The sequence below is a fragment of the Tachypleus tridentatus genome, chromosome 1 (assembly GCF_004210375.1).
Source record: "Tachypleus tridentatus isolate NWPU-2018 chromosome 1, ASM421037v1, whole genome shotgun sequence".
Lineage (NCBI taxonomy): Eukaryota > Metazoa > Arthropoda > Merostomata > Xiphosura > Limulidae > Tachypleus > Tachypleus tridentatus.
The window spans coordinates 44,893,012-44,907,057 of NC_134825.1; the positions used below are offsets into that span (position 1 = coordinate 44,893,012).

Below are 14,046 nucleotides of genomic sequence, written 5' to 3' on the forward strand. Positions count from 1 at the left end.
GACATATCTTAGGAATTTATGTATAGCTCCATTTCTGAGGCAGTCCTGGAAATTATACAACCTTGGGTGACATTGGTCCAACCACAATCCACATTTACAGATATTGTAGCCCATTTATTTCAGTCAGAGACTTATTTACCTCCAATTACCATTTTCCATTCTTCTCCTTCCCAGCCCTTGCCTGTTTGTTCCACTTGTGGTATTTCTTTTTGTTGCTTAGCCCAATGACACACCCCATTGTCACCAGTGCTTGTGATAATCCATTGAGTTCAGATCTGGTGGTAGCTCAACTGTTCAAATGTCTTCATTACTGGTGTTCCTTCATCAGCAATTAATTGGAGCTTCAGATTTTATCTGAAGGATTCACTGTCCAATTTCTTTCCCTACCTCCTGTCTCTCCATATCCCAATTCTTTCCATCCTTCTTGAGGTCTTTTGATAAACCAGTATCCATCAGAAATAGTTTGGGAATTTGTATTGCAGCATGCATTCGAATCTGTTCCCCATCTTTTCCGGGCTTTTATTCTTGCCCTTTTGTTGTTTTCAAGGAAACCAGGGATTAGTGGCCAGTAATCAATATATTTTGCCTAAAATATATTTCACTATCATGGTTCACTATGGGGTCTTTTTCTCATCCAGAGATAGACATTTTCACTAGGGTTGTGGATGACCAAAATTGATACTTCCAATGCTCACCAGCATATAGCAGTTTTACCTTAGCCTCATCCTTACTTTTAACTTGTCCATCTTGGAATGGTTTATAAATTTCAGGCTCTTCTCTTCAGACTTGCCTCGGTGTCTTACATACTTTGCTGAGTAGTCTGGGCTCATCATCTCCATGCTTTGGGACTACAATCTCATTATTACATGGACAACTGGCTACTTCTGGGTCATTCTGAAAAGAAATTGGCCAATGATAATAGACAGTTTGGATGGGCTGGTTAATCAAGCTGGAGAAGTTCTTCATTAGAGTCACTTAATTTCTTATCTATTTGGGAATCTTTTTTATATTAAACCCTACTTCTTTGCAACTTCATTCAGTAGACCTGTTGGTTTGCCACACCCTCTTGCCTCAGTTTCTTACTGCTTACAAGGTTCTATTGCTTATGGGTGTGTGATCATCAGTAACATCACTTGTCATCCTAATATGGGATCTCTTTAGAAGGCATTTCATGGTTAATGAAACCTTGCTTGGAATCGTCTTTTAAAGAGCTTGCTGCTTCCTCTTCTGTGTCCAGATCTATATTTTTCATGGATGCATCCCTTCAGGGATAAGGAGCATGGGTAAATAATCAGGAAGTTTTGGGTCATTGGGCTGAGGACAAAAACTCCTTGCACATCAACGTTTTTGAACTTCTAGCCATATTTAAAACATTGCATTACTTCCATCTTCTTACCTTACATTCTCTTGTGATAGCTCATACTGACAGTTCTACAGTGGTAGCTCATGCCAACCACCAATGGGGGCAAACAATCTAGTAATCTGTTTTCAGATGTTAGGCCTCTTATACTTGGCCAATGCACATCACATTCATCTTATTGTGAGTCATGTGCTGGCTGCTTGCACACCAACTGTATATATCCCACAGAGTGGCTATTAGATCCCCTCATTTTCAGGGATCTTTGCCATTGATGAGGTTCTCCCCATGTGAATTATTTTGTTGTGGCCCTTAACACCAAATTACCTCTAATGGTTGCCCATACCTCATCCCCAGACTTTGTCAGTCAATGCCTTCAGCCAGTATTGGACATTCAAGTATCTTTACATGTACCCACACATCTGATTACTTCATCAGATAATTTTTCTCATCTACTAAACACCTTGTTATGTCCTCTTTATTGGCTAGGTCAGTCTTGATTTCCATGGTTTTACTATCTGCTCCTGCCCTCTTCCAATTTCTCCTACCTTCTTTGTTTATCTTTTCCCATTGATCTTTTATATCTTTGTTGTGGGTCACAGTAACAGTTCATTAGATTGTTCTGGTTCTGTCCTTGTTTATTCCATGTTCTCTCCTCTTATGGGGTTATTATTGCCATTTGGATGATTCTGGCCTGTTTCGTGGTTTAAGGAGTTGTTTACATGTGATAGATATCCTTTTAATACTGATGTCAAGTTCCCAAATTAATAACCCAGAGCTAATCCTAGAATCATACAAGGGAATCAGAGTGGATCTCACTCCCCCAGTGTTGGATTTTAGGATAAGATGGTATGACCCTTATCCTACCCTTATCTGGATATTGGTACCCCATGAACAGGTTTTGGATGTAACTGACTTTCTCAGTATGGTCCAGTGTTCTCTAGCTATTCTGTACCAATGGGTGTATTTTTTGTTTGCCCATCTTTCTTATTGTGTGATTAAGTTACAATATCTTTCTCTGACTAGGATCATTTTCCTGCCACATCATCTCCCTCTTGGATGGGCTTCTCTCAATTTCTGTCTTTGTGTATCTCACATTTCCAGGTGGATAAAGAGTATACCTGACTCAGAAGTTATACAGTTCTCCTCTTCTAATCTTTATATATTATTCTCTCATCTAGCTTTTCTTATGAAAAGAAGTACTATATTGAAAGTTATAATTTCCATATACTGAAAATGTATATTTGATAGGAGCTTACCCCTCTCTCATTTCCCACCTTTTCTTCCCATATTTCTCCGGTACTAACATCTGCCAAACTTTAAAATAATAGTTCATTAGAGGAGTGTAGATGGAGTCACATGTGAAATATTTGTAATTTTAAGTCAAAGAGTGCCAAATTTTGTGAAGATATACACACTATATTGCAAGTTGAAAGGATTAAATCTAAAAGACTTTGAATTAGCACAAAGATATCATGTGGTCGGTCAATTTGACCGAGCTTGTGTTGAGACAGTTATGTGTTTGTATAGGATGAAGTTTTTGAAAGAAAAGTATTATACTTATTTGTTTTAGAAATTTATAAAATATAGGTTTTATGATTGACAGTTATGCTGTTTTGTAGCTTAGTGCTCTAGGAATTCCTTGTAGTCCTAACTTCAACCCCTCATCCTTCTTGGCGAGTCCAACTACTGTACGTGAATGGAACCTTGGAGGCTTACATTATGACTCTTTTTCAACAGAAAATGGAATTATTGTCACACAGGCCCATCGCTGTCCTCTTATTGTGGATCCACAGGGGCAAGCTGTCAAGTGGATACGTAACATGGAAGAAAAAAGAGTATGGATTGGTCTAATTAATAAGTCAGCATATACAAAGGATATATAAATGCACTTATCACTTCATTAGGAATCCTTATGTACATACAGTAACAAATACTTGTATATCAAAAAAGAGTATGATAATCTGGTGTTTTAGGTTGCAGTTTGAGTCTTATAAGTTCATAAATATAGTCATATTACAATTATTCTATATGACTTTAAATAAGATTGATCTTTAATACCTAAAAAGTACATATTAATGGGTATTCATCTATCAACCCTTGAAGCACCGTTCTAAAATATTTTTCAGACTTGGTGCACCAGTCTATATACCTCACCACTTTTGTGTCACTGTTGAACATATACATAGGATGTAACTACTCTCCACCAATAGTATTGCACCTCCTATATTTGCACAGCTAACTCTTCTGCTATTCCCACTCAGTCCTCATTCTCTCAATTGGCACTACATCATTTTAATGTGCAATTTTTTCTGTTTGTGGTTACCATTTTTGATTGAGCTTCTTTACCATTTGAAAAAAGTTTCAACAGTTTTTCCACAGTTTTCAATTTCTGTGTTTGCATTCAATTGTATTAACATTTTTAATTTTTGCATTAGATATTGATTCCCAAAATCTAAGTGAACTTAGTATAAATTTGAAGTTCATTTTATTGAATATGGGAGTTCCTACTACAGCAATAATACTGCTGGTACAGGTTTTAATTTGCAGGGAGCTAGTCATACATTTGGCTGGTAATATCTTCCTTTTTTTACCTGACAATGTTTCTGAGTAAGAATACAATCAGAGAAAAGACCATTTAAACTCTTGTTATGGCATCTTCTTATTTTGGTCAGTCAGAATCTACACCTCTTCAAGAGATTTCATCTTCCACCCCTTTTTTACAGCTTATTAACCAGGTATATGGTATTTGATATGTGTACTCTATCACTTGTGTTGCTATTCTTCCTTATTGGGTAAAATTCCTTCTACTGAATTTTATGTTTTTCTCCCTTCACCAAGCATTATGGTCTCTGCTCAAAGATTTTCAGACCAACTTCAGTTGGATATTGGTGTGGTCTGTTCCCCTTGCTTGTCAGACCAAGATACTTTGGTGTACCATTACTCTTGAAATCCATATTTGGATTCTCAAAAATTGGATCCTCTACTTCCCCTTTGGGGTTTGAATATGGGAGCAACTGTTAATTTCAATCAGGCTCAATTCTCAAGATTTCCTTTTTACTCCTTTTACTTTACCTGTCATCCCTCCAATTATTGTCAGAGGCCTTTCATTGCTTTCCTGACCATTTTTTAACATCACTTCAGTTCCATCCTTTGTTTCATGATGTTGGGACTTGTTGGAGAGAGAAGTATGACTTGCATGGCTGCATCTCCACCATTCATACCTATGGGATCTGTGTGAAGCATCCTTCCTGTGCAATACTGTATGTGACAGTCACCCAATTTCTTGGAATCCAAGAGTGATGTTGCTGAGTTGTATTCTTCCTTGTTATCTTTGGCCACATGTTTATCTTACCTTCTCACCTTGCCCAGGCCCTCACCTTCCCAATTATTTTCACACCTGGGCTGACAGATGTCATTATTACACATGCCACTATGGAATTTTGCAGATAACTAGAGGCCAGATCGCTTCACATTTCTGCTGTATGGTGACATTTCATAATAGATCTGTGGGTTTTATCTATCTTCAATTCTGATCCCCAATTCCCCTTTGCCATTTCTCTATTTTCTTCCCATCCCCACAGGATCCTACATCTCTCAGGCATTTGTGAGACTTTCTATAACATGCTTTGCAAAGAGACCACCAAATGAGCTTGCCCCATACAACTTAAGTTTTATTTCTGTATTTTCATGGTTCCCTAAGAAGGTTGGAGATAGGAGATCTATTGTGACTCTGTCCAAGTTGAATTTCATTCTGCACAACCAACAATTCACAATGGAGTCCTACCTGTAACTTCAGTGGATGCTTTCCTCAGGACTGTGGATGACCACATTCAATGTCACAGGTGACTATCTTTATATTTCCATTGCACTTAAGTCACGTTGTTTTCTTCTGTTCATCCATGAGGGCCAGGTGTTCCAGCTCAGATATCTGTTTTTCAAACTGACTTCAGTTCCTTATGTGTTACTTTCAGTGGATACTCTTCAATCAGTGGAACTTCTACTCACTTCTATTGGACCACCCTGTTTCCTTTCACTTCCCAGTCAGGGCCAGACTGACTTCATGCTTAGACAGAGACCAGATTGCATTAGATGTTAAGATTTTCTTACAGTGAGAAATATTTTCAATGGGTTTGTATCTCCACTTACACACTTTCCACCCTTTCTTCCTGCTGCCAGTGTTATTCTTTTAGAGTTTTACCAATTCTCAAGTCTGAGGATTGAAAAGAAATAACTGAGAGAATTAGCTGCACTAGTATAGGCGGTGCAGTACTATTGGTGGAGAATAATTACATGCTATGTACATATTCAGTCATGGCACACAATCAATAGGGTATATATACTGGTGTACTGAGCATGAACACTTTTTTGTCAGTGTGGAGAGGGAAAAAGAAGATCAAGGTAGCTTTGTGAAAGTGGATGTAAGTATCTATTGGAAATACATTTCCAGTGTAAGAACATTTTAACTTCCATATGCTACTAATCTATGATGAAAACAGAGAAACGTCTTTGATAATGCTTATAATGCAAACTGTTATCAGGGAATGACTAAAAATGTATCAGCTAGATTGCCTAATAGATTATCTTTTATCTTCTTCAGTATTAAGAGTAAGGTAAAATCATAGAGAAAAACTATGTATGACATTCTACTTGTTTTATTCCAACAGTTGAAGATGGTTTAATAGTATGGAAGTTTTTTTGTAATATAGGAGGTCTCTTTAATTTCTTTAGAAGGATGAATAGCATGCAAGGTATGCCTAAATGGTACTGTTTATCATAATGCTAGATTTCAACACTGAAAAACAAAGGCTCTTGCAAGTTACTGTGAAACACCAAAAGTGTTCTTGGTATGTGTACTTATTTCAAAGTTGCAACAGTGACTTCAGTTATCTTGTTTTTAACCAATAAAGCAAGTGAATCTCATTCAAATTGAGTAATTTTGGGAGGAACTTGAACGTCTTTGTTAACATTTTCTTCTTCTAATAATTTTAAAGAATCAATGTTTGTTTGTAGTCTTGTATGAATTGGTTGCTATTAGACAAGACATTGAAGCATCTTGTAGTTTATTTTCCACATCCTGTTCAAGCTGTTAGCCTGGAAAAATACAGTTCATTTCAGTATGTGTGTAGATAAAGTAAAGTGTGTCACAATGCCTGTTATTGTTCAGATGTAAGGTTACAGTCTTGCTGCATTATTTAGGTTGCACATTAAAATTTCAACTGCATGAAATTTTAAATCAAGGATGGTTAGGATACTGAAAGTAAAGGAGAGCAGGAAAAGGTGATGACATGCAGAAAACAAAAATAATGTATTAAATATATATATATATATATATATATTCAGATAGGTTAAAAACATAAAATTTTTGTAGGCAGTTAGTTACAAATTTCAGATGAATGAAATATATCCAATATTAACATGTTAATTCAGCTCTTAGGAACAGTTTCATCTGGTTGAATTTTTAAACTATAATTTCATTGCATGTAAAAAAAAAAACCCTGCAAAATATAGTTTATAAATCATAGTTGGTATATCCTACCATTCTGTTGGTTCAACCTTTATTGGTATTCTATCTTTATGTCTCTATAGTTTTTACCTTTGTGTTATTTGTCTGTTCTAAATATGTGTGGTGCCATTTTTTAAGCTTATTACTTAAGATCATACATATATATATATATATATATATGTATATTCAGAAACATATAAACTGATGGTGGTAATGTAATAGTATAGCTTTTAATCTTTATATTTTCAAGAACATTTTCTGTTGCATCCATCTGTCTATACATGTTTTATTATGAACTTCACTCTTTATAACTTATTTTTTAATATACTGTATATGTTATTTTTCCATGTTAATAGTTGTTCCTATATTATTCCTTAATAGTAGTAATATTTATGTTATTTTTAAATTTGTACTTTAAAATGTAATTTATATGCTCCTACAGTCATAGTTGTGCACTTCCATGACTTTCCATGCCTCCTTGGGAAGCATGTCTCACAGTTTGTGCACCACAGACTAAAAGTATTGATTTATGTCACAGTTACACTTAGCACCAATAATAATGTGTGATATATATGTGTATGTGTATATATATTCATTAATTAAAAGAAAACACATCTACATGCACAGTTACTTTTGTTAACACCCACATTAGAATGCCGTAACTGTATGCTCTTCTTTAGAGATTTTATTCATTTTTTTAAAGATTTTTATCATATTAATCTTATTATATAGGAGTTAAAGGTGATAAATCAACAGCAGCCTGACTTTCTACATGTTCTAGAGCAAGCTATTCAATTTGGCAATCCTGTATTGCTAGAAAACATTAATGAAGAATTGGATCCTGTCTTGTTTCCAATTCTTACTCGATCCCTAATCCAGCAAGGAGAAGTATACATGATCAGACTAGGTGATAAAGAAATTGAATACAACATGGAATTTTCCCTTTACATAGCTACTAAACTTAGTAACCCTATTTATACTCCTGATATATTTAGCAAAACTACTGTGGTGAATTTTGCCCTCAAAGAACAAGGTAAGTTTTATCTTGTAAGTTTTTATCCTTGAAGATACTTTAAGTAACATTTATGGAACTTCTATTGACTTCAAAAATAAAATAGCGTTCTTTTAACCCTTTCTTTGAATGCAGTATAATGAGGTTGTTTCTTTTTCATTAGTTTTTACTACAGAAAGCAAGTTTAATGATATTATTATTTTGCCTCAAAACACAAATGGATCTTTTTTTTTAATTTTAACCTTTTGTAAGTTAGGTACATAAAATGATTCTTGTTAAATTTGTCCTCTATTAAGCAAGTAATTGTTACAGTTAATTTTATTCTCAGAAACAAATGGCTCAAACTGTTATTGTAAAATTCTTGTTAAATTAGGTTTAAAAAAATTGTAAGGAGATTAGAATATTTTCATTGGGACTACACTATGAATAAATTAAGCAGTAGAGAGAATTGTTTATTTTTCCCTTTAAATGGATTAAACTAACATTGTATTAAAGAAATAATTTTTCAATATAATTTTGAATTTAAGAAATATACCCCATGAAATATGGCAAGTTTTAAGCCAACAGTACTAAACTTGTATATATATAAAAATAAGAAATGTTAAAGTATTTATAAACTGCCAAAGGCAGTCTAATAAGTCAAGAATAGAAAGGGATGTTCATATGAAGAAAAAGTAATTTTGTCCATCATAGAGTTTGCAAATTGTATTTGAATAATCTCTGCATCTTCCTGTATGTGTATTTAAATTTTTTTTCCTCCTTATCTATTTTTATTGTATCAGGTATTTTCTCTACTCTAACATCAACTTTTGCAAAATCAGCAATATAGGGTAATATGACATGTTGATAATTTTTCTCAACAAATACATGATATATTATTGAATGGCACTGTTCATGGTTGGAGCATCTACACTTTAACCATACCATTTCTTTAATCCCCTGCTAGTTTAGCAGTAAGTCTACGAATTTTCAATGCTAAAATCAGAGGTTTGATTCCTTTCAGTGGACTCAGTAGATAGTCCGATGTGGCTTTGCTATAAGAAAACAGATGCACCATTTAATCAGTGATGTCGAGAAACCCACTTGTTGAGAAATTTATATGCAAAAACGGCTCACTTGGGTTGAGAAAATAGTTGTAAAATATTTTTGCATATAAAGATGCACCATTTGCTTAACCCGTACACTTAGGGTTAACAAAATTGTATAATGTAGCTGTTGCCTTAAGAAATGAGGTAAATGATACTGGTGCTGTTAATATTTATCCTAAAGAATCTAACAAGATCTCTATCATACATTTTTACATTTAAAAACACTTGTACTAAAATATATGCATTGATTACAAAATTCTACTTCAAAATAGAGATTTCTGGCCATAATCTTATGTGATTTTTATAATTTATCTATCACAGTTTCAAACAGTTAAATGTGTATCAATTTAAAACTAATGTTTTCTGCTATGGATAAAACTTATCAGCAGCTTTCTTTATCTTATTATTGTAAATCCTGTTTTCTCTTAATTTTATAATGTTTTTCTAAAGTTTACATAAACTAACTTGTGAATATATTATATGTGTTTCTTCAATTATTAATTATATTTTTAAAAAAAACCCAATTTATATTACAACTTTTAAGAGCTTTGGTTATGAGATAAGGGAATGTTAACAAATATTAATTTTTTAAAACATTCCTCCAATAAATGTACTTTTATGCCAAATTTTAAAAAAGTTGACATTTTCATATGCTGTATGCATATGAAATGTACTTTTATGCCAAAATTTAAAAAAGTTGACATTTTCATATGCTGTATGCCATACTTACGTACATGGAAGAATTTTAGTTTTGAGAAATTCAGTGTGCAAAGTATAAAATAATATATGTTTATTAATATCTAGATATTTGAAATATTGTTACTTAATTAAATGACTGAGTTGCTATCGCTCAAAATATCAATACTTTTCATGTTGTATTTAAGATATATTCAGGTAGAACTGATTATTTCTAAATTGTATGATGGGATGGGTGTGTTGGATAACAGGAGATCTGACAAAATATACACTACACAATAATACATAGTTTATGAGAAAGAAATAAAGAAACTGGACACAATGTAAAATACAAAAGCACATTCTTCATTAGATCAGAAAACAAAAAAAATAGTGTGTGTATTTTTAGATGATTTTTGCTTACTTGCAACTGTTTTCTGTACAAACCTCTGACATTACTTACTTAACAGGTAGTGTTGAATTTACCCAGAACACAGTGTGTCTACTACATCACTGATAAATTGAAATTATACAAGTGCACTGAAAAAACTTTAAGAACAGATATTATTTGAACTCTCACATGGTTACCAAGTTGCAAGTCTTGAGTAACAATGACTAAATCATACTCCTGCTGTGCTATAATAAAGAGTAATATTGATTTTCTCTAAATACCTAAGTTTCTAAGAGCAAAATAAAAAACTGGACACATTGTAAACTGCTATAGGATAATTTATTATAACAGAAAACACAAATTCGTATATACTTTTTAGGTGATATACTGGCATAACTATTGGGTTAAAACCATCATGCCTCCAAACTGTATTGAATGGGAAATTCCACAAGACATTTTAGATCCAACTTACTATGCATAATAGGTAACATCAAATTTATCCATATTTGTTAGCATTACTCACATAACTGAGCATTTGCAATGAAACATAAAAGAGATTCTAGTTTCAAGATATCATCAGAGAATAAAGCTTCTTGTACAACATGTAACATTACAGCCATACTTTCCTCAGTGGAACAGGTGATATGTCCAGAGAATAATAAAGAAACAAAGACAACTATAACAAAACTTACTTGGTGGTTTTCTTTAACATTATATTTGAAAGCTGCACATACACAGTACAACTGATTAAGTCCAGAAACATATTGTACTGAAATAAGAAGGTAGAAAGTGTATGGTGTCTTTATATACCACACACACGTCAGGCATGAAAATCACTACTTACTGCAATTTTATGAATTTTAAATCACAGGGCTAGAAGCTCAATTGCTAAGTGTTGTTGTACGAAAAGAAAGGCCAGACCTTGAAGATCATAAAGATAAGCTAACTACAGGAATTGCTGCTGGCAGGAAGAAGCTAGTTGAACTTGAAGATGAGATACTCAAGTACTCAAAACATATTTTATTTATAAACAAACCAGTAGTTTTCTCTCAATATATGCTGTTTTATTTTTGTACTAGTACATTATCTCAACTTTCTAGTATGTAAAAAAAAATCAGTTATTTTGTTTTAGTTTGTGTGTATGTAAAGAATTCTCAATTTTAACATTATTAAATAATAAAATTTGTAAAATAAATTAAGTAACTTAAACTAATTTTTAACTGAAATAACAAAATTAAATATTAGGGTTATTATTTAGCCTTTATTTCTTTTGGAATGTTCCTCAACTAGCACTATTTTATGTTTCTTATATATTTTCTGTTTTTGATAAGTTTACATACTTATGTTTTTGTGTGTTTCGTGGTATAATTGAGTTGTGTAACATATTTCTTAAGAGATAACCTCAAACACCTTAGTTTTCTGATAATTGTAGGGACTAGGACTGACTTAGAGGTTAGCATATGTAGACTTTGAATTCTGAGATTCAGAGTTTACAAACCAGATGCCACAGAAACTTGCTTCATAATTTCAAACTGAAGGTGTACTATAAGAGTGATGGTTAACTCACAGTATTTGATTAATAAAAAGGCTAGTACGAAATTTAGTTGTGGATACTGTTTGTTGACTAACTGCTATATTCTTTGACTGTTAGGTTAGAACTAGGAATAGCTATATGCAGATACTCCTTGCATAAGTTTGTGCAAAATTATTAAAACAGACTCATCATTTTAATTTCTGTCTGTTTGCAACATGTCAGTCCAGCTTTTACATTTCAAATGTAATGTTTTTTATTTTGTAATCTAAATTGTTACTTTTTTTAGACTCGTAAATGAGTCAGGGATTTTTTCTTGATACAATGCATAAATATTAAAAACACTTTCAAATTTTATTCATGTGTTATTTTAAATTTTCAAGGATGCTTACTAAGACTGATACTTTTCTTGGTGATGTTAGTGCTAAAGCACTGATTTTTACTTTATTAATTCAAGATTCTCAATAAAACTGGTGGCATAGTAGCTTTGGCATGTTGTCTCCTCATAAGTACTTGGGATGTATCATAAACAAACAAGGCATGGAGCCAACCTTTGGCTATATGGACATTTTTTCATTAAAGTTGGAGACACACCTTAAATCAGAAGATGTTCAAATGTTACACAGCAGGAAAATATATTTGTAAACATTGTGTGTTCATTTATGCTTAATGCAAATCAAGTTATTTTGGCTAATGTAAATGACTAAACCACCAATTGTAAAGAATGTTAAAATCAGTTAGAAGAACTTAAAAAAATAGATTTAATTACATTATGGTTATAACATTGGAAATTTAGAACTAAAAACTAGTTCAGAAGGAGACGATATGTCATTGATAACCACAGAGATTCTTCTATTTATGATGTTTCAATGCATCTTACTAGTGTGTGTTTCTATGTGTGTGAGCAACATTTTTTTCCTTCGTGTTTTATTTATTTTCATTCCATCTTTTACATACAAGTTCAATTTTTTGAAATCCTATTACCTAAATAAAGTTACTTTTTCAGACTTTTAAATGAAGCCAAGGGATCTCTTCTTGATGATGAGGTTTTGGTTAATGCTTTATACAATTCTAAGGCCACAGCTGAACAAGTAGCTGAACATTTGACAGTTAGCATGAAAACTGAAGCAAAGATTGACAATGCTCGGGAAGTAAGTAGAAAAGGCTTTTCTTTAGGATTAATAATTTTTTATAGCATAATTATGTTCTTTTTAATGTAACATAAATGTTAACTCAAGTGAATAACTTTATAGCATTATAATGTTCTGCAAATTTATATTAAATATTAGTGTAAGATAATGTTAAAAATAATATGCTTCTAATGAGATTTTGGGAACTAGAAATTGATGAATGAGGTATATGAAAATATATTTGAAGTGTTCTTACTTTATCCATGGCTTTTTCATCTATTATGTAATCTGTAGTTGTGTGCCCAGTAATTAAATGCTGAGTTGTGTTACAATATATAATTATTTTCAAAAATTGTGCACCTTATGCAGTTTCTAAGTACATATATTCCACAACATACCTGATCTCACACTAGTGCTATTACTTGACTGCAAGACTTCTTTTACCTTTGCCCATCTAAGCATTGGTCTTAATTTTTTTTTGCTTGCTTCATTCTTCTATTCTCCACTTAATTGTCCTTTATGATATCTATCTCATGACACTCTTCAATTACATCAATGTGTCCTCTCTCCTGGTACTGTATTTTAGCACCTCGCTCAGATAATATTATCACTTTTTCTTGACAGTGCTTTCGCTAACAGGTTTCTCTGTACTATGACCATTGGAGATATTTTGTGTGTTCTTTGTGTAACCTATTTGATTTTCACAAAGAAAGAAAAAAATCAATTATGTTTGTTTGGCAAGCCAACACACTGCATAAATTTCCAGCATTGGTTTTTGTGAGCAGTCCAGAATTTTTGGAACCAAGAATTTATGTTGCCCATCTACATTCACCTCTCTCATAATTGGCTTACTCATCTCCTACAGTAGGTCATTGTTGTGTCCCTATTTGAGTGTCCAAACTCATCAGTCCCTTGGCCCATTGGAACCCAGAATAGATTCTATACACATCGATGACGTTAATCAGCTTGTCTGTAATGATCCCAGAGGCAGCAGTTACTACTGTATGTCTCTGGAGGTCTGTGAGAGTTCAACTTCAAGAAGCCCAGCATGGCCAAGGTCTTGGGTTTCAATCCCCATTACACCAAACATGCTAACCCTTTCAGCCATGGGGGCATTATAAGTGACGCTCATTTCCATTATTCATTGGTAAAAGAGTAACCCAAGAGTTAACAGTAGGTAGCAATGACTAACTTTCTTCCCTCTAGTCCTACATTGCTAAATTAGGAACAGTTTGCAATCATAGCCCTCATAGCTTTGAATAAAATAAAAAAACAACCAACCAAACAAACAGCACTGAGAATTTCTGAATGTGTGGAATACCTTCACAGTGGATCTGTGGGTGCTTGTATCAGGAT

General features: G+C 33.2%; 1 protein-coding gene across 1 annotated transcript in view; it reads left to right on the plus strand.

The window, feature by feature from the left end:
• Positions 1 to 14,046, plus strand: part of LOC143232396 (dynein axonemal heavy chain 2-like) — a 228,744-nt gene that overhangs the window by 166,050 nt on the left and 48,648 nt on the right. Inside the window, 4 exon segments of the mRNA XM_076467790.1 lie at positions 2,980 to 3,195; positions 7,596 to 7,896; positions 10,901 to 11,033; positions 12,567 to 12,711. Of these exon segments, the coding sequence (XP_076323905.1) occupies positions 2,980 to 3,195; positions 7,596 to 7,896; positions 10,901 to 11,033; positions 12,567 to 12,711 (795 nt within the window).